Here is a 27,514-nt window from a genome sequence, read left to right on the forward strand (position 1 = left end):
GCTTCACCTCCACTCCCCAAGAGAGACTGAAGAAACAGAGAGAGAGAGAGAGAGAGAGAGAGAGGTGCTCCCCACAGCCGCCAATCACACTCACTATGACCTTATTAGAAAGAGGAGAGGAAATCATCAAACATTTTCAGAGACAAATCAGAGGAGGCGTTTTTTTCTTTCTCCATATTTATCAAAAGAGCGTCAGCGCTGATGAACAGAACTCCGCCTCCATCTCTAGAGGTGTGTGTGAGGAGAGACGCTTGCAGCAGTGTGGTGAGAAACACACCAACATACAGGAGACTGACTTCAGAGAGAGGAAACACTCCAGTGTAATACAGTGTTAATGCACCTGCAGAGAGCTGATCCACACACTGATAAACATCAATCACAGTAATACACTAGTCACACACAAACACACTCATTATCTACTCACACACACTCTCTCCTGCAGAAACACACACACGCGCACACACAAATACAGATTGATAAACTACTGACACACAAACACACACACAAACACAAGCACACGCTACTCTAAATGCAGATTCAGAGGAACATGTGGCCCACTTTGTCACTCAATACAACAAAGAAAATTAAAGATATTATACTGATCTGAACTGAGGAACAGGCTGCCTTTTAATTAATTTGTATTAAAAGCACATGAATAACACAATACTCTAGAAATGTATAAAAATAATACATTTTTCACAGTTCAAAGCCCCTTTATCACGGGCATTTAGTTTAAATGTCACACATTCTTCCCTGTAATATATTTTATTCTCCACAAGATGGCAGGAGAGGATTAATAATCAGACAATGTAGAAAATGAGTTTAATGCTGTGGAGTGCATTTTCAGATATAAAATAATAAATTAATTTCATACAAAAAAAATCTTTATAAAGAGCATTTAAAACAGCTTTATAAATGTCTTTTGGCTTGCAGTAAAAAATACAGTTAAACGCAAACTGCAATTGAGGGAGTGATTGCTGGTGAAAAGTCACTGGGCTGAAAACGCTCTGCTCTCTGTGTTCACTGTCTGAGATCTCTTTGTAAAACACTCTGCTCCCTGTGTTCACTGTCTGAGATCTCTTTGTAAAACGCTCTGCTCTCTGTGTTCACTGTCTGAGATCTCTTTGTAAAACGCTCTGCTCTCTGTGCTCACTGTCTGAGATCTCTTTGTAAAACGCTCTGCTCTCTGTGTTCACTGTCTGAGATCTCTTTGTAAAACGCTCTGCTCTCTGTGTTCACTGTCTGAGATCTCTTTGTAAAACGCTCTGCTCTCTGTGTTCACTGTCTGAGATCTCTTTGTAAAACGCTCTGCTCTCTGTGTTCACTGTCTGAGATCTCTTTGTAAAACGCTCTGCCCTCTGTGTTCACTGTCTGAGATCTCTTTGTAAAACGCTCTGCTCTCTGTGCTCACTGTCTGAGATCTTTTTGTAAAACGCTCTGGTCTCTGTGTTCACTGTCTGAGATCTCTTTGTAAAACGCTCTGCTCTCTATGTTCACTGTCTGAGATCTCTTTGTAAAACGCTCTGCTCTCTGTGTTCACTGTCTGAGATCTCTTTGTAAAACGCTCTGCTCTCTGTGTTCACTGTCTGAAATCTCTTTGTTAAATGCTCTGCTCTCTGTGTTCACTGTCTGAGATCTCTTTGTAAAACGCTCTGGTCTCTGTGTTCACTGTCTGAAATCTCTTTGTAAAACGCTCTGCTCTCTGTGTTCACTGTCTGAGATCTCTTTGTAAAACGCTCTGCTCTCTGTGTTCACTGTCTGAGATCTCTTTGTAAAACGCTCTGCTCTCTGTGTTCACTGTCTGAGATCTCTTTGTAAAACGCTCTGCTCTCTGTGCTCACTGTCTGAGATCTCTTTGTAAAACGCTCTGCTCTCTGTGTTCACTGTCTGAGATCTCTTTGTAAAACGCTCTGCTCTCTGTGCTCACTGTCTGAGATCTCTTTGTAAAACGCTCTGCTCTCTGTGTTCACTGTCTGAGATCTCTTTGTTAAATGCTCTGCTCTCTGTGTTCACTGTCTGAGATCTCTTTGTTAAATGCTCTGCTCTCTGTGTTCACTGTCTGAGATCTCTTTGTAAAACGCTCTGCTCTCTGTGTTCACTGTCTGAGATCTCTTTGTAAAACACTCCAAAAAAGCAAAAGAAAATCAGGGCCTCTTGCAAATCTCTGTGTGCATGTGACAAAATTCTGAAAAACCCCCCGAACGTACGTGAGTGAGAAGACAAGTTGCAGAAAGTCCCATGTTCATACACTCTACAAGTTCTCTGATTACCTCCAGCGTTGGAGACCTTGCACTGTTAGAGCTGTTTTAGAACTACACCTAATTCATCCTTTAACCCTGAAGGTTGGTGCGCAGATGCTGGTCACCATAGCAACAACAACAGTCTGACAGCTAATGAAAAGCCAAAGAAAAAGATTTAAGACGAATATCAATAATTTGAGACGAATTGACAGGCGTATCTGCACTCCAGCTGGTTTCTTCATGCGTTTAATCTTAACAGAAACACGAAGCTGAGAATAGTTTGTCGTTCACCAGATTCTTATTGGATTCTTCCCATCCCATGTAAAATGTAGGTTCTCTACTAAACATCTACCTGCAGTGGCGCAAAAAGGGGGTATGCAGCGTATGCGGCGCATATGGGCGCTGCACTAGAGGGGCGCCAAAACGATGCCGGAAAATTATTTCTAGTCTCCATTTTCTGTAAGAGCTGTTTGTTCAAGTAGGATAATACACATCAAAAAACAGCACAGCACTAATCAGGTGCCCATCCACTCCGTCCCCTACCCTCCTGTCATTTGCTCCCAAACACAGGCGCTTGAGAACGCACCCCATAGGGAACGGAAGAGGGAGAGAGAAAAAGATGTTGTAGGGATGAAGAAAAGCTTCTCAAAGTGGTTGAAAGACAGCAGGTTGGTCAGTTTATACGCTTTATTCACCTACGTCACCTTTGTCTACCAAAACGAGACTGTAGGGTACGAAAGTAGCGTTGGACCACTGGGTTCTAGCAAAGCTGCCTCACTGCTGCGTTCCCAAATGCACTTATTCAAAAATAAAGGAATCTAATAGATTAATGTTTATAGTAGCATACATTTAAGCATTAATATCAGAAGGCATTAACTCGTGCTTAGCGTTAAAGAGTTATGACATTCGCATGGCAGGGCAGGCGACAATAGGCAGTATGTGACAAACATGCAGAGATGTACACAACAGGAAACTGGCCAAGGCCACAAACTGAAGTAGGTCTGCGCTTAACCGTTAAAACGTGAGGTTTTCGTTAGAACATGAGGTTTTCACATCCATATATGGTAAACCATATGTCCATTGCACCCACTAAACAGGAACATGTACACATTTAGGTTTAGCTTATACGCACACACATATTCAGCTTCAGGGTATAAAAGGAGTCAGAACACATTGGGAGGTCAGAGCTTACTTGGGAGATACATGATGCATGTTCTCTGTTTGTAACCTCTCCAGAATTCTGTAATAAAACTTTGTTTGTTTCACTTCAGTCTGATATACTTGTCTCATTTTTTTGCATCAACGAACACGCAGGACTGGTTTCGAGGTCAAACCTTCCATAGTTTCCCCAAAGATCCCGTACTTCACCGTGAATAGATTCACACAATCAGAAGAGATCGCCTTTTCAGTTTAAGATGTATGTTACTGTGCTAGCTAAGGCTAGCCATATTAATATTACCCAGCCAGCCAGATGAATGATAGCAGTGAGGCAGCAAGCTAACGTTAAAGCTAAACTTGGTTCTCCAGCTACGACCTGATTAACCCTGAACTGGTTATTTTCTCGGTTTAACTTCAAAACGAGTGACATTAGTCAAGCCATAGCTCTTTATAGTAGCCTGTTTAGCTAGCTAACCTAGCTAGTCAACATTCTAGTTAATATCCTAACCGTGGCAGCCTGGTCTAAAGCTCAGCTCGCTGGTGGCACTAAATCATCTTAAACTCTTAGTTTCTAGCCACATTCAGACACATTCAGCCTGTAACTGTTTTAGTTGAGTTTTCCTTTACATTTTTATTTATTTTGTCCTTTTATTTATTTAATTTTCTGTTTTACCTTTTTATTTATTTTATTCCATACTTTTCGCCTTTTACCTTTTTATTTCATTTATTTCTTCCTTTTATTTATTCTGTCTTCTGTTTTACTGTTTATTTTATTTTAATAATTTACTTTTTTATATAAACTTGGTGTTTTAACCCTCTTTCTTTGTGCTTATATTTTATTATTCTAATTATTAATCTCTATTTTATTGCGTTACATTTTAGCCTGTCCACTTATCAGTTTACTCTGAATTATTTTATTTCTTCTTAATTAAATCCTCATTACTTGTTTTTTGCTCTTAGCATTTAATTTGTATTCTGTTTATAAAGTTCCTTATTTTAGCTTGCCTGCTTAAATATTTGATTTTAATTTTAATTTTTTTCAGTCACTTTAAGTTAAGGGGCGGGGTTTTGGGGGGGGCGCCGATAATATGTTTGCATCCACCTCAGAAAGTATGTAGTTGCACCCCTGCCTACCTGGATAAGGTCTCAGGAGATTTTCCTTCAGCGGAAAAGCTTCATCACCCGCGAATACATATGGGCTTTGTCGGTCAGTTCCGCGGGAAAAAATCCGGCGCAGGCAGAGGAAGTTTCCCTTCTAGGAGTCTGGAGAAAATTCCTCCATCACTTTCCCGCCTGAAAGCACCGATGTCGACGTATCGAAATCGGTAGGGGGCACCACATGCTGCCATGAAAACAACTGAAAAGTGACTTTTGTAATTGAAAAAAAATGACTTCCCGAATTTGGCGGCGCAGTGATTCGCATGTGTTTGCCATCAACCGTGCCCAAGCACTGTGGAAAATTCCAGAGCTTCAAGAAATCGTGGGCAGTTCCTCTCCACTCAGATGGGTAAGGCACAAAATCCCCATCTAAGGCAACCCAGATCGCTTGGCCTAGAGTTGATGACCCTAGCTTATAGCTTGTAGACAGGGCACGATGGCTCATACCCGTTGCCAGATAACGGACTGTAACCGCTAGGCGCTCCGATGCACTCAAGGGAGAACAGTGGCTTTTCCCTCGGGTGATGTATGCATGGACACGATGCAGAAGAGCATCATATTTTGCTGCTGTCATTCTGAAATACTGGAAGTGCCTTTCCACGTCTAATCCACGCATAGGCCGAACAAGAGAAACACATTCTCCATCTTTCCACCGAGAGCGATTCAGAGGCCACACGCCCCACCTTCTACTGAGTCTTTTCTTCTGTGCAACAGGTACAGCAACACACACTTCTCTACTGTTCACGTTTAACCCTATTCTGTTTACAGATGGTATAATTTGTCCTCTATGCCCCCCCCGAGTACCGGGTGTATTAACCGCCACAGGAACGCATGTTGAGCGTGTACAGCAGGACTGTGCATTGGCTTTTGCGTTTGCATACTTGAGTAGTTATGTTTCTGGCCTAACTTCCTCCACTGCTGTCTTGAGAGGAGGCCTCAACTCTAGAAGCACTGAGAAATAAGTGTATCTACCTACCTGTAGGCGGCACGGTGACGTGGTGGGTAGCGCCGTCGCCTCACAGCAAGGAGGGCCTGGGTTCGATTCCCCAGCCGGGCGACCAGGGTCCTCTGTGTGGAGTTTGCATGTTCTCCCCATAACAACATAGTTGTTATGTCAACTTGACAAAAGCAGTCTTTATGACAGCTGACGCCTTTTGGAATAAGTGTTTCTAAATGTTTATGTATGTTTGTGTCAGTTGTCATGAAGTGCTTATGTTGGTGTCATGTAGCCTTCGTTACCTGTGCTACAGTAAAGTGTTACCATTATTTTTATAATGGCAACCTACTGCAGCTTCAGTGCAAAGTAAATTACATAAACTTACTGCAAATGGGGATTGTGTCCTCATAAACAACAAAGATCTTCAGTGTACGATAAATGTCTAAAACCAAAGGTAAAGTTTTTTTTTTGTTTGTTTGTTTTTTAACACTTAAAAAGAGTGCAATAATGTCAAACTGCCTTTATTGTATTTATTTTTTGCTGCACAGGAATGAATGAATGAATGAATGAAGATTCATAAAACATTATAATGCAAAAATAAAGAGAGAGAAAAAAAAGGAAAATCAGCGAAATGACAAAAAGAAATGAACACTTCTTACAATAACTGGTTCAACCTCTGGTCTGGGAGTTCTGTGTCCCCTCTATGTTCTGCACTTGCACTGTTCCTGATTATTTATCTTAATTGATACTGAGTATCAAGTTGGGTTGCACCAACATGGATTGAATTAAAGAGAGCCAATCAGAGCCAATCAATGTTTTAATTTAAACTGAATCGTGTTGCACCATGAATTCTGAAACATTAAACTCATACATTAAGTGGATCAACAAATTTGTGGTTAAAGCTTTAATCTGCTATTAAAACCTGAACCTGCCATTAATTTAGATTTTACGTCATGATGGATTCAGCAGTATAAACAAACAGTAACAACATTATTCTCAAAACTAATTATTGTTTATACTTAATTTTTTTCTTTTAGAGTGGGACACTAGCACAGGCCTACATTAAACACAGCTCTCACAGGGAAAGAGCACATTTAGTGGTTTAAACAATCTGCTTCTAGACACAGTGTCTCAATGTCAGGGGGAGTCTTTTGAGCAGCACTGGGAAGACTGCTTAAAATATCTACAAAACTTGTTGATAATTTGCATAGAAATATTTTAAATAAAAAATACTGTTATTCTGTAAGTTGCAGTGTAACAGTAAAAGCTTCAGAATTACAAAATTGTCTTTTTCAGCTGTTTACTTTACACATTACTGTAACAGTAAAGCACAAGTGCATTAGTGAGATCCCCCTGCTGTGTTTATTTTCTTCTATTTCAGTGATGCACACACAAGCTAACTAAAGTAATCCAGGGTTAAATGATGGTTTAAATGTAAACCTGAATATTTTTAAATTAAGTTGGAAGTTTGCTGCTACATGAATAATACATAAACTTTGATTTAAACTCAGTTAATCCTTGTTAGTACAACCCACCCTCAGTGTAGCATCTAAACATTCTATCAGTCTCTCTTATTTTTGAGATGCCACACGTCCTCTCTTCCAAATTCCATCTTTAACCCCAGAAAAAAAAAATCGTTATACCTCAGTATAAGAACGTCATCAAATACAAAAAGGAATCTTAATTTCAGTTCTGACTCAGACAGCAAAAAGAGTTAAAACAGCTTTTCTCTCCTAAAATCTTTTGTTCTGCAAATATGAACACATAATTTCTGAGACATACAGAGTCAGAGTGACAGATTACCACTTATCAGTGTCCACAGTGTACAAGTGTACTGCTAGTACACATAGAGAGAGGACAGTCTATAATTATACCACAGCAGGAGATTCAGTACATTACACATGTAAATAATAAACTCAATATCGCTGCTGTTGGAAAAATACCTTGTTTCACCACTTTTGACGTTTTTCAGTTTTCCACATAATTTGAAAACGTCTGTTGCTCCTTACATTGTCTGTAAATTTTATGATGAATGGACCAAAAGAAACGGCCCAAAATGACTTGTAGAAAAGTCTGTTTCCATTGATTTACATAAAAGTAGTTTTTTTCCTTTCCCTGTAAAGTTGTCATCTTGGAGATACAAGGTTTTCTTCCAGCAACAACAGTGATATACAGAACTGAACTTGAAGCTGTGATTAAGGTTGTGTGCATATCACATCATAATAATCACAAACATTACAAACTTGCAAATAATAAGAGATAAAAAGCTCGGAAACATGTCTACACTGTAATGCAATATTAGGCAATTGATCTTTTTTATGATCTATTTTTAAACATTTATAACAGTCTGGCCAGTTTCTAGGTGCCAACAGTACAACTGTCTCTAATACAGCAATGGGTTAAATAACTCAGTCATAGAAATGTACTACAGTAAAACAGCACTTAAAGTTCACTTCTTGTCTCTACATTTTTTGTAGCTTCACTCTTTTTAATAATATATGATGAAAATGAACAGCCCTTTTATTTAAGGTCTTCAGCCCAAACCATTCTTAAACTTAAACTATAATTAAACATTTTAGTAGCAAATGGATTATTTCTACTAACATACATCTAATAAAATTTGATGTGCTAAATAGACACAACACAGACTGTAACTGCCTATGTTAAATATGATAACACACTGGTAGCATTAATAGTAACAAAATGTGTTCTACTTTTCTGCAGCTGTGTTAAAAAAATAACACTTCATACTTTTAACACATCTGTATTGAGAGTGTAGCTCACTAAGGCTTATCGTTTTCAAAGAAAGCGATGAAAAGTGAAAGGACAGTTTGTGACATTTGGATTGGTAAACTTTAAGAGTTGTTTTACCTCTGTGGGTGTTTACACCACATGTAAAGCTAGAATAAACAATGGGCCTCACCAACCATTCTTAAGAACACAAACAGTTTTCACAAAGATTCTGACATTCATCAATGCTTTCGTAAATGGGATTTGTTCTTAGGTAAAACAGAACACACACGCACACACACACAAGCACAAAGGCGCAAAAATTCTTCAGTCATGAATCTGACAAACTTCTTCTTAAGACCTTTCTCAAGAACAAATTTAAGCAAAAGCCTAGGAAGATATTGGTGAATGAAGCCCAATGTTTATGCTCCTTAAAAAAATGTATTATGGTCTATAACAAAATCACTTGTTGCGTTTGAAGAGGTTTGAATGTAGGTTCCAGAGGAAAGACACTGGCCATGATCTTTCAGTAACATGATTCATCTCTGTCTGAGGCTCCTTCTCCACGTCATAAAAGTCTGGAAAATAAGTACATTTAACTTAAATAACACATTTTATAGCACACTTTATTCCAACTGTTTCCAAAATCAGCAAATAGAGAGTGATGTAGGATCTGTTTAGTACAAATACAAATAGTTAAAATTGTTAATTAAAGTTAGCTTAATATCATAATGGACATTTTTGCCATATTACATTTTCATATGTTTGATCATTTCATCATTTAAAAAGACAAAAGTGTGTTTCAGTAATCTCCATCCAAATATACTGACTTTGGCTTGCCTGTAAATCATTGTCTGATTTCTGATTACATCACTGTGCACCAATGGGAAACAATGGTGGATGAAGTACGCAAATCAGGCACTTGAGTTAAAGTAGAGATACCCAAGGAAATATATTATTCCAGTAAAACTAGAAGTCCTCCCTTTAGACATCCACTTGAGTAAAAGTACAAAAGTATTTACCTTCAAGTGTACTTAAGTATTAAAAGTAAAAGTACTGAAAGATTGATCATGACTCTAATGTTCTATTATCACAAAACACTGAAACAATTTCCATTAGGTAGAACTGAGTGGCTCTGAAATAACTTTTTGCAAACAAGCAAAGTTTTAGTTTAAGATTTATTTGCAACTTGCTTTAAACTCCGGTTCACAAATGAGTTTACCTTTACTATACTGCATCTGTAGGTCTCGCTTCATAAACAAACTAGCCAAAACAAATTTACTATAATATGAAACTGTATAAATTCAGAAAAAAGACGCGTCACAACTGTATATGTGCACATATTTCTATATTGTGGTCTATTTACTTAAAGTTAGGTTAGTTCCATCATTTATGTTGAATAGACTCTCCCTCTTCTTGCTGCTGCACTGACGTTGAACCGTGTGCTTGCACTGGGTCGGTATGACCTACAGGTCAAAACAAGCTCAAAACAAAGTGACCGATGTGCCCTGATTGGTGGTCTTGCTTTGCGCTTCTTTCATTTTGTCATGTTACGTTTTATACACACATAAGACAAAAGGAACAACAGATTCTGCATAATGTAGTGGAGTAAAAAGTCAGATATTTGACTTTGAAATGTAGTGGAGTGAAAGTAAAAAGTTGCCCAAAATGGAAAGAAATTGTGTACAGATACACAAAAAAAACTACTTAAGTACAGTGAAGAATTAAATTTACTTTAGTTACTGTCCACTACTGATGGGAAAATAATATTAACCACTAATATTACGTTTCACCTCCTCCTTCAAACATTCCCATATATCAAGAGAAAATGCTGAGTTAGCTCAGAGATTTTCTTTGATACCATGTTTCACTTAACATAATATACATAACTATGTGGAGAAAATAAAGTTTTATGATGTCCAATTCACAGTGACTTAAAATTTCCAATGGGCATTTTAGTATCCAGTGTAAAATACTAAAAATGCTTCCATGTGAGTATTTCAGACAGACAGCTGTACAAATGAGCTGTGTTTACCAGGTTAGCCTCTGTTTACTAAGTTGCTTGATGAGAGTGAGATGGTGGGGATATAGTTTTATTACAGCTGTGTTGAAGTGACAAGCAACAATCAGCCTTGTGATTGGTCAGACAAGATTAGGACGAACAAATTTACGCCAGAAAGGAAACAAATTCTGGGAAAATTAGTTATTTAACATTGGAAAGTAATTACTTGGACATATTTTGTACATGTAATTGTGTTACCTCAAGAGCAAAATGCAAATGCATAAAAGTGCAATGCATATTTACATTTCCTGGGGCTTTAATTGACAATTCTCTTTTAAAGAAAAAATAGGAACAGAAAGAAATTTTATCAGATGAAGTATTCAATATTTACAGAACTAACCAACTTTATGCTCAGATGTGTAATGTGTATAAGAAGCTATAGTGCTCTAAGAGAATACTGAATCAGTTTTACCTTAAAGAGATTCTCCAGAATGGAAGAGTATAATCTATAAAGCTGTAATAATGTGTCTGCTTAAAACGTCTGATTTATGACAACTTGTTTTTTTTGTTTTTTCTCTTAAGTATCTTAGTGATCTCTCATACCAAACTCACCATGTTAAGAACCAGACTGATACAGACAGGATTGATTACTTACATTGCTAATTTGATCTTGCTAAATTTTAGTGTTGCACTAGTGATTTTCAGTGTTATGGACAGACTCACTGAATAATTCTCCACATGAATAAATATGGCAGAACTTCATGTTTGAATGGACAGTGCAGTAAAGAGTGACCTTCTGCCCCACATCAACATATTGAGGACACTGTTTATTTTTTATATGCCATAAATCAGGTGTGCCAAATCCTGGTCCTAGAGATCTACCACCCCTAGACAGTTCAGATCCAACCTGTCTGGCTCTAATATTCAGATGCCTCTAAAGGCCTTCATTTTCTGGATCAAGTGTCTTTGATTAGGCTTGATTAGGTAAACTCTGCAAAGTGGTAGATCTCCAGGACCAGGACTGGGCACTCCTGCCATAGATAATGTAAACATGTTTTTAGCAGGCTTTCTGTGTGCTAGATTTAAATTATTTACTCCCCCTCCACATGTGTAAATCTGCAACATAGCAGTGTACACAATAAGATTAGCCACTCACCTTTTACCCCTCCTACATCCTATTTAGCAGGGATTACATCATCATAGCTCTTTTGTGTGTCCACTACACAAACAGAGAAATCAATGTTAACAATAGGAAAGAAAACTGACATTGTACTGCGTTGCATTAAGAAAAACCTACCTGTCATAATGTTGGAGTTTGGTCCAGCAGTAACAGCATCATCATAGTTATCTGTTATGTCTTCTGTCACAATGTAGAGATAAATGTCATTAAATCAGCTTCAGTATCATCAGTGACTGTGTTCATGTTTGAGATTACAGTGTTGTTACATTACAAGTCAAACCTGTTACAACAGCTGAGCTCTGATCAGCAGTGATGACATCATCATAATGCTCTGCTATGTCCTCTACAACAAAACGGAGATATTTAAGTTAAGATTAACCCTTATCAGTCCCACAATGGGGAAATTTCACCACTGCATTTAACCCATCCATTAAGTGAAACACTACATACACACTAGTGAGAGCACACATGCACACTAGGGGGCAGTGAGCACACTTGCCCGGAGTGGAGGGCAGCTCTATCCACAGTGCCCGGGGAGCAGTTCGGGGTTAGATGCCTTGCTCAAGGGCACCTCAGTCACATACTGTTGGCGCTTGGGATCGAACTGGCAGACTTCCAGTCACCTGGCTGGTTCCCTAACCTCTAGCCCATAACTGCTGGAGGTTAGGATATATAACATGATTTTTAACCGTTGTCTGCCATAGGTATTTGTCAAGTGTTTCACTGTAATCACTGAATGTGGGGTGTAAGTTGTTTTGGTTAAAAAAAAAAAAGTATATATTGCCACTGTCTGCGCAAAATGTTATCCAATTTTGTCATTTTTCATATTTTAAATCACCAACTTCTGTTTACATTGTCTCAAAATATAATAATGAATGGACCAATAGAAATGATCCAAAATAAATAATTTCTTTTAACTTCCATTAAAAATACTAAAGATTTGTCATTACCTTACAAATATGTAGCTTTTTTGAGATACAAGGTTTTGATCTGGCAGCAGTGATATAGACGCTGCCAGGACAAACCCTGCACTTCCAAAATGAAGGAAGAAAAGGACAAAACAGGATAACATATCTTGCAAAAACTAAAAAACCTGCCTGTACATGCTTGTGGACAGTAGGGGAGAGTAAAGCCCCACAACAGATTCAGAAATCATTATAAATATAGACTATTATAATTATTCTATTCTCATAACATTTTTAATTATTTTTAATCTCTACTCAATTTCTACATGTTTCTAAAACTAAAACCCCAAAACAGAAACACACCTGCTACACTATCAGAGATCTGTCCAGCAGTGAAGACATCGTCATAGGTCTCTGCTGTTTCTTCTTTTTCTGATTCACCTAAATCAAATAAAAGCAGACTGACTTTACAAACAGTGCATATTTTTACACTGTGGTTTAATGTTTAAAAACAAAATCAGGTGATTGATTAATAAGGGAACTCACTTTTCAGACCTCTGGTTGTGACATCATCATAATATTCTGCCTTTACTCCAGTCAGAGACTTTTCTGGAAAAAGAGCAACATTTAATACTTAATAAAAATACTTAATAAAAAAATTTAATACAAATAAAATACTCAGAGATGCTTTAATGAAAATTCAGTTTTTTTTGAGCTACCGGGTGTGACTTCTTTAAGATTATGGAAGAAATCATTTTCTTCTCTCTCCTCAAACTTCCTCTCCCTCCACCCTCTTCTCTCACTCCTGTGGATTTTGTCACTTTCTTTGAGGAGAAGGTTGATAAAACCCACCAGTCTTTTTCCTCTGTCTTCTCTATTTCCACTAGATTGTTTTTATTCGCTTTCCACAGATGATGTCCTAAAACTGATCAAATACAGTAATCCAACCTCCTGCCCACTGGATCCCATCCCATTCACATTGCTCCAATCAGTCTCCATGGATCTATTGCCCTTCATCACTTTTTTCATGAACAAGTCCTTGTAATCAGGTGAAGTTCCATCAACTTTCAAGACTGCAAGAGTACTTCCCGTCCTGAAGAAGCCCATGCTTGACCGCTCCAATGTGAACAACTACAGACCAGGATCACTCCTTTCTTTCCTTTCAAAAATTCTTGAGCGTGCAGTCTATAATCAACTGTGTCTCTTCCTCATGCAGAATAAGCTCCAGGACCCAACTAGTCTGGTTTCAAACTGGCGCACCTTATAGCAATGACCGAGAAGCTCCAGTCAGAAAAATCAGCCAAACTATCATCTGTCCTCATTCTTCTTGACATCTCAGCAGCTTTTGACATGGTCAACCATACAATCCATTTGGATGTCCTCACCAACCTTAGAATCACTGGCTCTGCGTGGAAGTACTATCTGGAGGGTCACTCCTATCAGGTAACATGAAGAGGGTCCACATCCTCTCCATGTAGGCTATTCACTGGTGTCCCACAAGGCTCTGTGCTGGGTCCTCTTTTCTTTACACTAGCTCTCTTGATGAGGTAATATCCTCTCATGGCTTTTCTCATCACTGCTATGCTGATGACACTGAACTAATGCTTTCTTTCTCACTTTCTAACACACAGGTTTCCAGTCACATCTCGGCATGTCTCACTGACATCTCTTCATGTATGGCAGCTCACCACTTGAAGCTCAATCCTAGCAGGACTGAGCTGCTATTCATCCCTGCAACTACTGGTCTTCATCATGATCTTGCCATCTCATTTGAGAATTTGATTTTTATGTCTGAAGATGCAAGAAGTGTTGGTGTGATTCTGGATGGCCAGTTATCGTTCTCGATGCACATTGTGAACCTAACTCGGTTATGCAGATTTCTCCTGTACAACATCCAGAGAATTCACTCAGAGGCCACCCAGGTGCTAATTCAGTCTTTTCTCAATCTCAGGGCTTAACTACTGCAACTTGTTCTTAACTGGTCTTCCTATGCAGGCCATCAAGCCTCTGCCACTCATCCAGAATGCAGCAGCACTGCTTGTCTTCAAGTTCAGTCATGTCACTCCGCTGCTGCACTCTCTTCACTGGCTTCCTGTAGCTGCACGCATCAGATTTAAAACCTTGATGCTTGCCTACAAAGCCAAAAATGGACCAGCCCCTCCCTACCTGATGGCAATGTTCAAAACTTGAACTCTACCTCAAGCCCTTCGAGTTTCGAGTACAGCTTGGCTTGACCTGCCATCCTTCAAGATGCGCGGAAGACAAGCATTAAGACTTTTCTCTGTACTGGCACCCAGGTGGTAGAACTAACCCCAACTGGCTATCCAAACAGCAGTGTCTTGACGTCTTCAAACGCAGACTGAAGACTTCTCTTTATACGGCACTTAAATGAGCACTGATTTAAGTAACTAATTGTAATGTATTGTACTGCATTTTGTACTGTAATGTATTGTATTATATTGCACTGCGCTGTGTTTAACTCTGTGTTAATTTTCTCTAGGTATCAACATGGACTTATGTTTCTAGCAGTATCTGAGCTTAGGACAGGCATTCTCTCTAACCTATTTGTAACTAGCAAAGATACTTTCACTAGATAGACAAAGCACTTTTTGTAAGTCGCTCTGGATAAGAGCGTCTACTAAATGCTGTACATGTAAATTTTTGACAGACACTTCTAATCAAATATTCAACTGGAGAAACAAACTAGACTTAGCATTAAAGAGAATTTCATTCTGAAATACCAAAGAACAATAAATGTTTCAAGAAATTATTGTTAAGAGCACAACCTAGATAAAAATACTTAAGTACTGAGTAACTGGTTGAACTGCAGTGATGCTTCTTAATGTATTCAGCATCTATTACCTTAAGAACAATAGTTTGTTAGGGTCTATTCTTTTTTGTATCATTTTAAAATAGATTAACAAACCCCAACAACCAGAGGAGTGACCATTCACAAAGCAGTACAGATGTTCCACTCCCTCCCAAAAATAAATAAATAAATAAACACAAATGAAATTAAACACACGAATTAGGAACCAAATATTAATGACTAAAATGTAACTAGATAAAAGGTAACCTGAGAGAAGCTCCTCATCTACATCTTCATATCCTGAGTGCTGCTCTTCAGAGAGGATACTTCCTGTTGGAGAAGAGCAGAACAGTCAAACACGTTCAGAATGCACAGCTTCCCACATTCCTCTGAGTGCTGGTAATCATTTTGAACTGGATTGTTTCAAGAAAAAATAGCAGCACACCGAGTAGAGGGAGCTCTCAGACACAACAACCAACATAAAACTCAATAACCCAGTCATTTACATGGTCAATAACTCACTTGGCCACTCACTTGGTCACTCACTAGATCACCCACTTGCTCTGTCTTTAGGTTACTCACTCATTTAGTCAATCATTCTGTCTCTTGGCCACTCACTTGGCCATGTATTTGGTCTCTCATGCCGCTTCTTCGACATTGTCAACTCAGGCACTCAGTCTCTTGGTCTCTCCCTCAGTCACTCATTCACTGACTATCTTGATCATTTGGTCACTCATTCAGTCCCTTTATCACTTACTTGGTCACGCATTTGAATACTTTCATTTAGTCACTTATTCACTCAGTCATTCAATTTGTTTCTAGATCACCCATTCAATCACTTGGCATCAAATGTATGCAGACATTTAGTCACTTGATCCTTCACCCAGTCGGTCGTTCACTCACTCACCTGTTAACATGGTCACCCATTCAGTCACTTCATCACTCACTCATTCTGTCACTTTGTCACTTATTCACTCGGTCGCTGACTCAATTTGTTATTTACTTACTCCTTCACTTGGTCACTCAGCCACTCACTTATCCACTCACTCATTCATTAACTCATTAATTCATTAACTGTTATTCACTTGATCACTCATTGGAACACTAACTAACTAGATCACTCAGTTAGACTTTCACTTCCTCAGTTTCTCGCTCATTCATTTGGTGTCACACCTCCCTCCGGCCCAGCTGAGATTAAAGCCAACCTTGGACCACCTCAGACTACACTTCCCAGGACCCCTCACCCCATCACATGACTAAGGACTCTTTCTGATCCACACTTTGCCATCATGCAGACAGTGGACATAGAGGCTGTTCAGGAGGTCCTGAGCAACCAAGGTCAGCTTCTAGGACATCACCAAGAAGTGTTGGTAGATTACTACTTTTAGTATAATAATACTATTATTACTAATTTGGCTGAAGACCTCACAAAACAAGCCAAACAGCAAGCCCAAGTCGCTCAGCTCCTAATGAGAATCACAGATATCACATCACAACCATGAAATCTCTCTGTTGCCTCCCCTGCTCTGGTTTCTACACCTAGTGAGACCGCTTCAGTGAGTAATAGCCTGGCATTTCCTGTGAGTAAATTAGATGAATTTGATGGATCCCTTGACAATTTTTGGGGTTTCCTTCTCTAATGCTTTTTGTTTTTCAAAAATTCTCCACCTAGTACTGATCAGTCCAAAGTAGCACTGGTTATATCACGCCTATCGGATAAAGCTGTAAAGTGGGCTACTGTGGGATGGTCCTGTATTCAAGACTTGACCAGATTTGTGTAAGCTTAAGCAAGGCAATTGCAATGTTTCAATCTCTACTCTTGAATTCTGCATATTAGCTGCTGGTAGCAGTTGGAATAAGCCTGCTCTTTTAGTAGCATTTCATAATGGACTAAATCCAGATGTACTTAATGAGCTGGCATGCAAAGATCATAATTTGACCTTGGATTAATTTATTAACCTCTTTATTCTCTATAAAGCTAGATCAGCTTCTTCAGAAACAGCCTCCAACATTCTCCTTGCACTCGCATGCTTTCAAGTTCCTGTTCCAGGTCCAGCTCCAGTTTCAGTTCCCATTCCTGTGCTAATTCAAGTTCCAGCTCGGCTCCAGAACCCATGCAGTGTGATTCGTCAAGGCTGTCAAATGAAGACAGGCTCCATCGTTTTTATGGAGGATTGTGCATGTATTGTGGCACTTCTGGTCACACTGTCAGGCTCTCCCGCATAGACCTCAGGTGCCAACCCTGGTAAAACTAATGTTTCAACATTAATAGACTCAGGAGCCAATGGGAATTTTCTACATTCTGAAGTGATTTACTCACCTGACTACAACACTCACATCCAGCAAGTCCATCAAGTTCTGAAATGGCTGTTAGATTATGATTTATTTGTTAAAGGAGAAATGTGTGAATTTCATTTATAAAGAGTTTAATTCTTAGGCAACATCATTAGTGCTCAGAGGTTCTTAATTAACCTCTAGAGTACGGTCTGGTTTCTGTGAACACATTGGTATCAAGGTCAGTCTCACCTCTGATCATCACCCACAACCTAACAGGCTACGTGAAGGGGTTAATTCCAGCATTGAGGCGGCCAATCAACGCACAAAAGAACAAGCTGACAGTTGTCATGGGGAGACCCCCTCCTTTCAGCTCGTAGACAAACTTCAGTTATCCACCCAGGACATCAGGGTTAGGGAGAGTAGCTGTAAGTTGCAACCTAAGTACATCGGTCCTTTCCAGATTGTTAAGAAAATCAATGTCATAAACAGACTTAATCTACCACCTCGGTTCTGTATCTCACTGAAGCTGTGTACCAACGAAAGACGTTCTGGACCCTGGGTTGGTGGCATATTTCCACTCTATACACCTTAAGAAACCAGTTTCCCGTCCTCAAGGACGTCTTTGGAAGACCATTTCCTGTTCTTCTCCGGTCTGACCCAGTATGCGATCCAGTAGGCTCTCTTCCATTCAGCACCAGGACAGCTCCGGGGTTTTGCATACCAGTGCCTCCAGTTGGGTTAGTCAGCGTGGTCGCCCTAGTTCCTTGGCCATTCTGGATTCCTTGGATACTCTCACACCTCCCTCTGGCCCAGCTGAGAATACAGCCAACTCAGACTCCATGGACTACACTTCCCAGGACCCTTTACCCCATTACACGACTCAGGACTCATCCAGATCCACATATCAACCCTCAAGTTCTCTGTACTTCTAAATCACTTTTACCTGTTCCTCTGTGTAACCAGTCAGTTTGTACAGGCACTTTGCAAAGTATTGTCACCTTGTTGTGAATACCATCAGTTAACATGTTTACATGCATGACCTATTTTCTTGCTTTTTTTCTTGTCCCTTTGCTCAATTTTGGATCTCCGATTTTCCACTATCTGTATCAGTCGCTCAAATGGTCACTGACTTTTTGCCTTGGTCACTCATTCAGCCACTTGGTTACCTTGGTCACTCACTCTCTTGGACATTCAGTCACTTTGCTGCTCATTTGGTCACCAACTTTGTTACTTACTCTGTAACTCACATTTTCTGTCACTTGGTAACTTAATCACTTGGTCACTTACTCCCTCAGCCCATCACTTACTCACTCAGTCAATCTGTTGGCTACTTTTACAATTAGTCACAAACTACATAATTCACCCTATTACTCACTTGGCTTTTCTTGCTGACTCCCTTTATCACTTTCTCATTTGGTCATTCTTCCATTCATTTACAACCCCAATTCCAATGAAGTTGGGATGTTGTGTAAAATGTAAATAAAAACAGAATATGATGATTTGTAAATCCTTTTCAATCTATATTCACTTGAATACACTACAAAGACAATATATTTAATGTTAAAATGGATAAACTTTATTGTTTTTTGCAAATATTCACTCATTTTGAATTTGATACCTGCAACACATTCCAAAGAATTTGGGACAGGGGCATGTTTACCACTGTGTTACATCACCTTTCCTTTTAACAACACTCAATAAGCGTTTGGGAACTGAGGACACTAATTGTTGAAGCTTTGTAGGTGGAATTCTTTACCATTCTTGCTTGATGTACAACTTCAGCTGCTCAACAGTCCGGGGTCTCCATTGTCGTATTTTGCGCTTCATAATGCACCACACATTTTCAATGGGAGACAGGTCTGGACTGCAGGCAGGCCAGTCTAGTACCCGCACTCTTTTACTACAAAGCCACGCTGTTGTAACATGTGCAGAATGTGGCTTGGCATTGTCTTGCTGAAATAAGCAGGAATGTCCCTGAAAAAGACGTTGCTTGGATGGCAGCATATGTTGCCTCAAAACCTGTATGTACCTTTCAGCATTAATGATGCCTTTACAGATGTGCAAGTTACCCATGCCATGGGCACTAACACACCCCCATACCATCAGAGATGCTGGCTTTTGAACTTTGTGCTGATAACAATCCAGACAGTCTTTTTCCTCTCTGGCCCGGAGGACAAGACATCCATGATTTCCAAAACCAATTTGAAATGTGGACTCGTCAGACCACAGGACACTTTTCCACTTTGCGTCAGTCCATCTCAGATGAGCTATATATCAACAACCATATATCTACAACCATATATCAACAACACCCAGAAACGCCGCCGGCTTCTCTGGGCGTTGTTGATATATGGCTTTCAAGTTTTAACTTGCATTTGTAGATGGAGCGACGAACTGTTTTCACTGACAGTGGTTTTCTGAAGTGTTCCTGAGCCCATGTGGTAATATCAGTTACAGCATGATGTTGGTTTTTAATGCAGTGCTGCCTGAGGGATTGAAGTTCACGGGCATTCAATGTTGGTTTTCTGCCTTGCTGCTTACTTGCAGAGATTTCTCCAGATTCTCTGAATCTTTTGATGATATTATGTTCTGTAGATGATGAAATCACTAAATTCCTTGCAATTGCACGTTGAGAAACGTTGTTCTCAACAATGTTGTTCACAAAGTGGTGATCCTCGCCCCATCCTTGCCTGTGAACGACTGAGCCTTTCAGGGATGCTCCCTTTATACCCAATCATGACACTCACCTGTTTCCAATTAACCTGCTCACCCGTGGAATGTTCCAAACAGGTGTTTTTTGAGCATTCCTCAACTTTCCCAGTCTTTTGTTGTCCTATCCCAACTTCTTTGGAATGTGTTGCAGGCATCAAATTCAAAATGAGTGAATATTTGCAAAAAACTATAAAGTTTGTCCATTTGAAACCAAAATATATTTTATTTTAGTAGTGTATTCAGTTGAATATAGACTGAAAAGGATTTGCAAATCATCGTATTCTGTTTTTATTTATGTTTTACACAACGTCCTAACTTCATTGGAATTGGGGTTGTAGTTGGTCACACACTCTCCCTCTTCCCTCTGTCCTTTTTAAACACACACACACACACACACACACACACACACACACACACACACACACACACACACACACACACACAAAGCTGCCTAATATATTATTATCAACAGAACTAGCACACTACATGTAGACCTACTCTAATATACACTAAACTCTAATTTAGCTGATTTACCCTTTTCATACATTAAGAAAGTTCAAATAAAGTTCAAATTATTGATCATGTTAAGCTCTTAATTCACAGTTTTTAAAAACACTATATATTGTGATACAATATATCACTAGAAGTGAGCTAGCATTATGTCTAATATAAGTATAATTTAATACAATAATTCTCACAAAGCACACCATATATCACTCACTCCTTTGTGTCAAGTCGTTTCTTTTAGTGACGCGGTCGATCTCCTCATAGACTGCCTCAGTCACAGTCTTGCGCCTCCTCTTAGAGAGCACTGTGAGGAAGACAGAGAAACATGGAGTCAGTTCAGTAGAAGAGAAGACTGATGACAGACTGAAGGACTAATGATGTTTAGAGAATGTACAGAAAGTGTATTGTAGATGATCTCTGACTCTCTCTACCTCTCCTGAGCACTCTGTTCTGGTAAAACAACACAACCAGAAGCACTAAGGTCAGGAAAAGCAGCACTCCCAGAACCAGGAGAGAGATTAGATAGATGGACGGAGTTTGTGAAGGAGTGTTTGTTCTCTCCAATGGCTGAACAACTGCAAATAAAAATACAGAACAGAAACTGTGTAAAGCATTGGACAATTTACTCAAAAAAAAATAAATAGAAAACCAAAGAGACAAAAATTATACCTGAGGTGGTGAAGGTGGTGATTGTTGTTGTGGGTGCAGTAGAGGTAGGTGCAGATATCTCTGAAAATACAGAAAACAACAACCAATTAATAGTCAACAACACACACAAAGTACAAGTATCCCATGCCATAACGTGTTGGCATTATTTTGCTTTTTTTTTTACCTCTGCTGTCCACAAAATTAAATCTGTACGTAAACAGTTCATAAGTGGTTAAGGGTGCACATTCTCAGATTTTAATATAGGGAATTTGTCAGGACTGGACCGAAATCAGATACTCGCAGATTAAGAAGAGAGGCTTTAATATAGGGCTTATACACAAAGGGGTAGTCAAAAACAGTCAAGAGTCAGCAACAGCAAAAAACAGAAGTAGCAAGGGGGCATGCCAAAAGACGAAGTAGATAAACAAGCAAAATCCAAAACCGGTAAACGGAGTCCGAAGTGAGAGGGAAAACACAGAGTCAAAGAAAAGCAAAGGTCATACACGAGAATGAAACAAACAAGGTAGAGGGCTGGTCAAAACTTGTCAAAGAACTAAACATCAGGGTGAGAATATTTAGGCACAGTATATGGAGGCGCAGGTGAAAACACTCAATAATCAGGAGATTTAGAGTGAAGGGGGGGCAAGTCATGTGACTCTAGGTTGGAGTCATGTGAGCGTCTGTAGCGTTATGGGAAATGGAGTCCTGTTCAGCTTGGGAGCCAGAGGGAAGCGTGACAGCATTTCAATGCACCTTCATATCTGGGACAGCAGTGGTCAATTGATAAATTCTTTGATGCATTTCCCTTGCATGTAAAGAATGCTTGTTATCTATGACTCGCACACATGAAGATGAGCATCTTCACTGGCAATGCTTTATTAGGCTTGTACTGCTCAGATCCTGCTTGTTTTGGGGGCTATTCAGCACACAAAAGCCATGCTTAATAAAATTCAGACCAAGTGACTGACTTGGACAGTCAAACATTTTCCAGCTATTAGCTGTGAAAAACTCCTTTGTTGCTTTGGCAATATGTTTGGGATCATTGTCTTGCTGTAGGTTGAAGTGCTGTCCAGTGACTATGGAGCCATATTCCTGAACATGAGCTGATAAGATGTTCCTAATCACTTCAGAACATTGCTTCTGCCATCTATAATTATTATAATAATAATATAATATATTATATAATTATATATAATGATATATATATATATATATATATAATTAATTATATATAATATAATAATATAATTAAATGAAGAGGAGTGAGCCAGTATCTGTGGCAGTCATACAGGCCCAGGCTATAACGCTCTCACCACGTTTTATAGATGAGGTGGTGCGCTCTGTATCTTCAGCAGTTCCTTTGTGCCTCTTCACTTTTCTATTACCATGGCTCTGACACACATTAATCATGGTCTCATCTTTCTACAAGACCTTTCTAGAACTCTACAGGCTCTTTTAAGTACCTTTTAGCAAAATATAACCAAGAGGCCATCCTGTTTTTGTGGCTAAATAATGGTTTGCATCTTGCAGTGTAGCCTCTGCATACCTAATCATGAAGTCTTCTAAGGACAGTAGTCATTGATTAATTCACACCTGCTCCTCAAGTATTTTTTTGATCTGTCAAAATGGTTTATGGGGATTTTTCCTTATTATGGTGAGAATTCTTCTGTCATCAGCTGTGAAAGTCTTCCTTGGCGTACCACTCCCTTTATGGTTAATAAGATCACTAATGCTTACTTTTTTTATCTCAGGTCTTCATGTCGATAAGCAGCTAAAGCCGACTTCAATGGTGGCCAAAATTGTAGAATCAAGACTAGATGCTGAAACCTCTCTTATATTTTTACTAATGAAGTAGTTAATCATAGCTGAGTAATCACAAACACCTGTGAAGCTGTTATGTCCCAAACATTATGGTCTGCAATGTAGTTTTTAGTATTAAAGTGCAATTCTCATTCTTATTTCTCACAATGTAAAACATAAATGACAAAATAACATAAGAGAATATTAACAAAAATTATTAAAATTGTTATGCAGATAAATAACACCATGATATTGTGTTTTTTCTCAAATACAGTGTTTTGATTGGAATCAGGAACTCCAAAATCCAGCAGCTCCTCTGACCTGCACAGGTGACTCCAGCGTCCTGCCTGTGGGAGCAGTCTGTGTGGTTCTTCAGGGAATGAGGACAGTCCCACAGGTGAATCTCATTCCCTCTACACTTCACTCTGTTCAGCCAGATAGGCCCTTCACCAGCACCAAAGACAGCACTCCCATCAGCACTCAGTGCTGGCCCACAGCCCAGCTGCCTGCAGACCACCTGAGAATCCTTGATGTCCCACAGATTATCACAGATGGACCCCCACTCACTGTTATGATACACCTCCAGCCTCCCAGAGCAGCTTCCATTTCCTCCCCTCAGCCTGAGAGGCAGGTGACCTACATCACACGAGGAGATACAAAAAAAAACAAAAAAAACAATTAATTACTTTCCAGGAACTTAATTACAATACAATAATCATAATATTTTTTTACTACAGCAAAAACATGTTTGTTGTACACAATAGCAAAACTGAAGCCTGAATAAAGTTCAATTGGAGAAACATGTAAGAGTGCATAAGCTAACGATTTGCACTGAGCTTTGGGGGGCAGAAGCACTTGTACTTAATACTGTCATTGTTCAAAGACTGATTTAATTGGCTGTCAAGTGGACTTACTTGAGCACTGTCTCTGGTGGAGAAATGAGGAGCATTTAAGATGGTTTTCTAGTGCAAGATGATTTTCCTTTCCTGTGAGTATGGAAAATACTTTATTAATCATAGAACTTGTTCATTTACAAATTTAGTTGTAAATAACTAAGTCAAAGATTCCTTATGGTAACATCTTAGAGCACTGCATTGCAGAAGAGAGCTTCCTACCTAAGCAGGTAATCTGAGCCACTTCATTGTGATTATTACAGTTGTTCTGTCCCCAGAGAGAAGATGGACAGTGCCAAAGAGTGGAATCATGTTTCCTACATTTCACCACATCCAGCCAGTTAGGAGCTGATTCCACTCTTGCTTTGGCAGCCGTCTCACTGCCAAATCTCCCACAGTTAAGATCCTGACAGATCAAACTTGCTGTTTCTTCATCCATCCTATTTCCACACACATTACCCCAGGTTCCATTGTAGAACACTTCCAGATTCCCCTCACAGCCCTCAGTGAGTCTGAACTCTTTAAACTCTGGTGGGAGAAGAATGGTTTAAACATATTTTAGGATGTTGCATACAAATTACGTACAAATCTTCACTTCCTTAATATCACTGCACCTGAGCACACGACTCCTACATCGTCCTTGTGTCCACATTCATTCTCTCCACACAGCTGAAATCTGCAGTTCCACAGGGACGTCTCGTTCCCCAAACAATCTACCTCATTCAACCATACGCGCCCAGCTCCAGGTCCAAACTGGGCTGGTACCAGAGCACTGAGGGCCACTCCACACTGCAGCTGTCTGCAGACCACCTGTGCTTCCTCAATATCCCACAAGTCATCACTCACTGTCCCCCATGAGCCACTGTGGAAAACTTCCAGCCTTCCTGCACAGTCTCCCCCAGAACCAACCAGCCTGATGGAGCTGTGAGCTAAAATTTAGGTACATAGATACAAAGCCACATGTTGAGAAAAGTACAAAGACTGAAACTCTCCACCAAGTTCTCCACTACCTACCCAGTTTGTCTAAGTTTAGTAATACTTTATTAGAAACAATTCTCTCAAGTTATAAAATTGTGTTTGTAACCTATATATTAATTCTATTTTTCTTGTAATTGCCATGTTGTAACACTTACCAGAGCAGGTGACTGAGAGCTGTTCTCTGGAGCTGCAGTTGACTGCTTGTGCGCTGCTGCAGTTCCCCAGATGAGCTTCACTCCCAGAACAATTGAAACCCGTCACACACATGTGACTGTGTTCAGGACTGGATGTAGAGGAGCTGGAGAAGCTGAACACAGAGCCACAGCCCAGCTGTCTGCAGACCACAGAGGCCTCAGACTCACTCCAGGAGTCCAGCAGAACTCTCCTCCAGTCCTGCCTGAAGTACACCTCCACCTCCCCCTCACACTCCATCCCTCCAGACAACCGTACTTGCCCCTCATGAAATGCCAGAGAGGAACCTGAAGGAAATATTCAACACAAATCAATTTCTAATTTAGAAAATTAATTTTATGGATTTTTTTAAATTTTACAGATTGTACTGACTTTGTACTGATGATTAAATCTTTAAAAATATTTTCCAACTTTAATCATTTTTAAGATTAAAGACAGGAACATACATGAAGCTGGTTTACATGACTTTACATGACTCACCACTGCAGATGACTCCAGCATCCTGTTTATGAGAGCATGCAGTTCGACTCCATGATGAAATGGGACATTTTGACAGGTGTGTTTCGTTCCCCTGACAATCAAACACATCAGCCCAGATCTGGCCACTCCCCTCCCCAAACCAGTCTGACCCCAACACAGACACAGCACTCCCACACTTCAACTGACCACAGAGGACACTGGCAGCTCTCATATCCCAGCTTATATCACACACTGTGCCCCATTCACTGAGGTACTGGAGCTCCACTCGACCAGAACAGGAGTCAGAGCCGTTCACCAACCGAGCCTGAGTGTGACCTGAACACACAACTAAGAAGTTATTAACATCAACTAACAGAATTCAGATAAAATGATTGCTAAGTTATCACAATAAATAACTAATGTCCAAAACTGGAATGCTCAAATTTTATACTTAACCTGAACATATAAGTCCCACATCACTGTAATGGGAGCAGTTGGGGTTGAGAGAAGATGATATTGGACAGAGAGTAATGTCATATTCATTGCCTCTACACTGAAGCTCCTCTGACCACACCTGACCCTCCCCTCTGCCAAAAGCAGCTGCTCCCAGCACCTCCACAGGAAGCCCACAGCCCAGCTCTCGACACACAACCTCTGCATCCTGCTGGTCAAAGTCAGCATCACACACTGTGGACCAGGTCTCTCCATGAAGCACCTCCACTCTCCCAGAGCACAGGTGGAAACCATCTGTAAGTCTGGACTTTCTGTGACCTGTGTTCATTTAAATAACATTAAAACTGTCCACATCACTGCAAACAATGATATAGCCATACAAATGATTGAGTAATTAGAAAAAAGCAACTTAGCCACACAAAGTCAAAAGGTGACAGAAACCTCTAAGCTTAACAGTCAGTGTATTCTGCATAAGAATTTACATTCTATGCTGTACAAACACAATTCTAAAAAATCTGAAATGCTAAAAAAACAATGCAGTGACTGGTCAGTTCTGTTTGACCTGTATTAAGCTGGAACCCATACAAAATCAGTTTTTTATTTTTTGCCTCATGTTTGATGTTTTACCTTATAAACTTTATTGTTTGTTATAAACATTATGCTTGCAACACTTTCCAAAAAAAGTTGGGACAGAACACTTAAGTCATCTTTCCTTTTAACAGCACTTTTGGGGACTGAAAACAGATCCAGTTTTGAAAGTGGAATATTTTTTGCCATCAAGTCATCAGACTACAACACTTGTTTTCACTGTGCATCAGTCCATTTCAGAAGAGCTTGGCCTCAGAGAAGTCAGCAGCATTTCTGGATGCTGTTGACATATGGCTTCCACTATGCATAGTACAGTCTTGTTGTTGTGGATGCAGTGATTAAAGATGTTTTGCAGGTGCTTCTGAGGGATTAAAGTTCTCAGCTTCGTCTGTTACACACAGAAATTTCTCAAGGTTCCAAGAATCTTTTGATAATATTATGCACTGAGGAGGGTGAAATGCCTAAAATCATTGCAATCACTCATTGAGGAACATCATTCTTAAATTGTGGCATAATTTGCTGATGCATTTTTCACTAAGAGGTGTGCCTTGACCCATCCTTGCTTATCCAGGAGAGGCCTAGTCTTCTATAATTCCCTTCATACCCCAGCATTATTGTATTACAATGTCCTTAGTTTTAAATTCCCCCTTCCCATCTTTGCAGGTATAAATTTCAGAATGAGCACATATTACCAAAAATAAGTTGACAGGGAAAAACAGTGATGTAGTTTGGTTGCACGTTTTCAATCCAAACTAGAATTTTATCATTTCTAGTCTTTGTACTATTCTAGTTTATATACATAAGAAAATCTATGTATAAATACTTTTTTATTTGAATTCAACCATTTTTTCAACAATTTTCAAATTTTGAACATGAATTTGTATGATT

The 27,514-nt window shown here is 39.5% G+C and overlaps 1 protein-coding gene across 1 annotated transcript; it reads right to left on the reverse strand.

Moving 5' to 3' along the window:
• Window positions 1-7,676: 7,676 nt before the first annotated feature.
• LOC108413262 (scavenger receptor cysteine-rich type 1 protein M130-like) lies at window positions 7,677-26,091 on the reverse strand. Its single transcript, XM_017685693.2, has 17 exons — window positions 26,042-26,091; window positions 25,607-25,921; window positions 25,090-25,413; window positions 24,571-24,885; window positions 24,179-24,484; window positions 23,978-24,049; window positions 23,385-23,699; window positions 21,285-21,344; window positions 21,047-21,190; window positions 20,830-20,919; window positions 15,387-15,449; window positions 12,857-12,919; window positions 12,674-12,751; window positions 11,686-11,748; window positions 11,523-11,585; window positions 11,382-11,444; window positions 7,677-8,801 (listed from the first exon to the last, which is right to left on the reverse strand). The coding sequence occupies exons 2-16, from the start codon at window positions 25,815-25,817 to the stop codon at window positions 11,401-11,403; spliced, it is 2,211 nt and encodes a 736-aa protein (XP_017541182.2). The 5' UTR covers window positions 25,818-25,921; window positions 26,042-26,091; the 3' UTR covers window positions 7,677-8,801; window positions 11,382-11,400.
• Window positions 26,092-27,514: the final 1,423 nt, after the last annotated feature.

The sequence above is a fragment of the Pygocentrus nattereri genome, chromosome 1 (genome assembly GCF_015220715.1).
Source record: "Pygocentrus nattereri isolate fPygNat1 chromosome 1, fPygNat1.pri, whole genome shotgun sequence".
Taxonomy (NCBI): domain Eukaryota; kingdom Metazoa; phylum Chordata; class Actinopteri; order Characiformes; family Serrasalmidae; genus Pygocentrus; species Pygocentrus nattereri.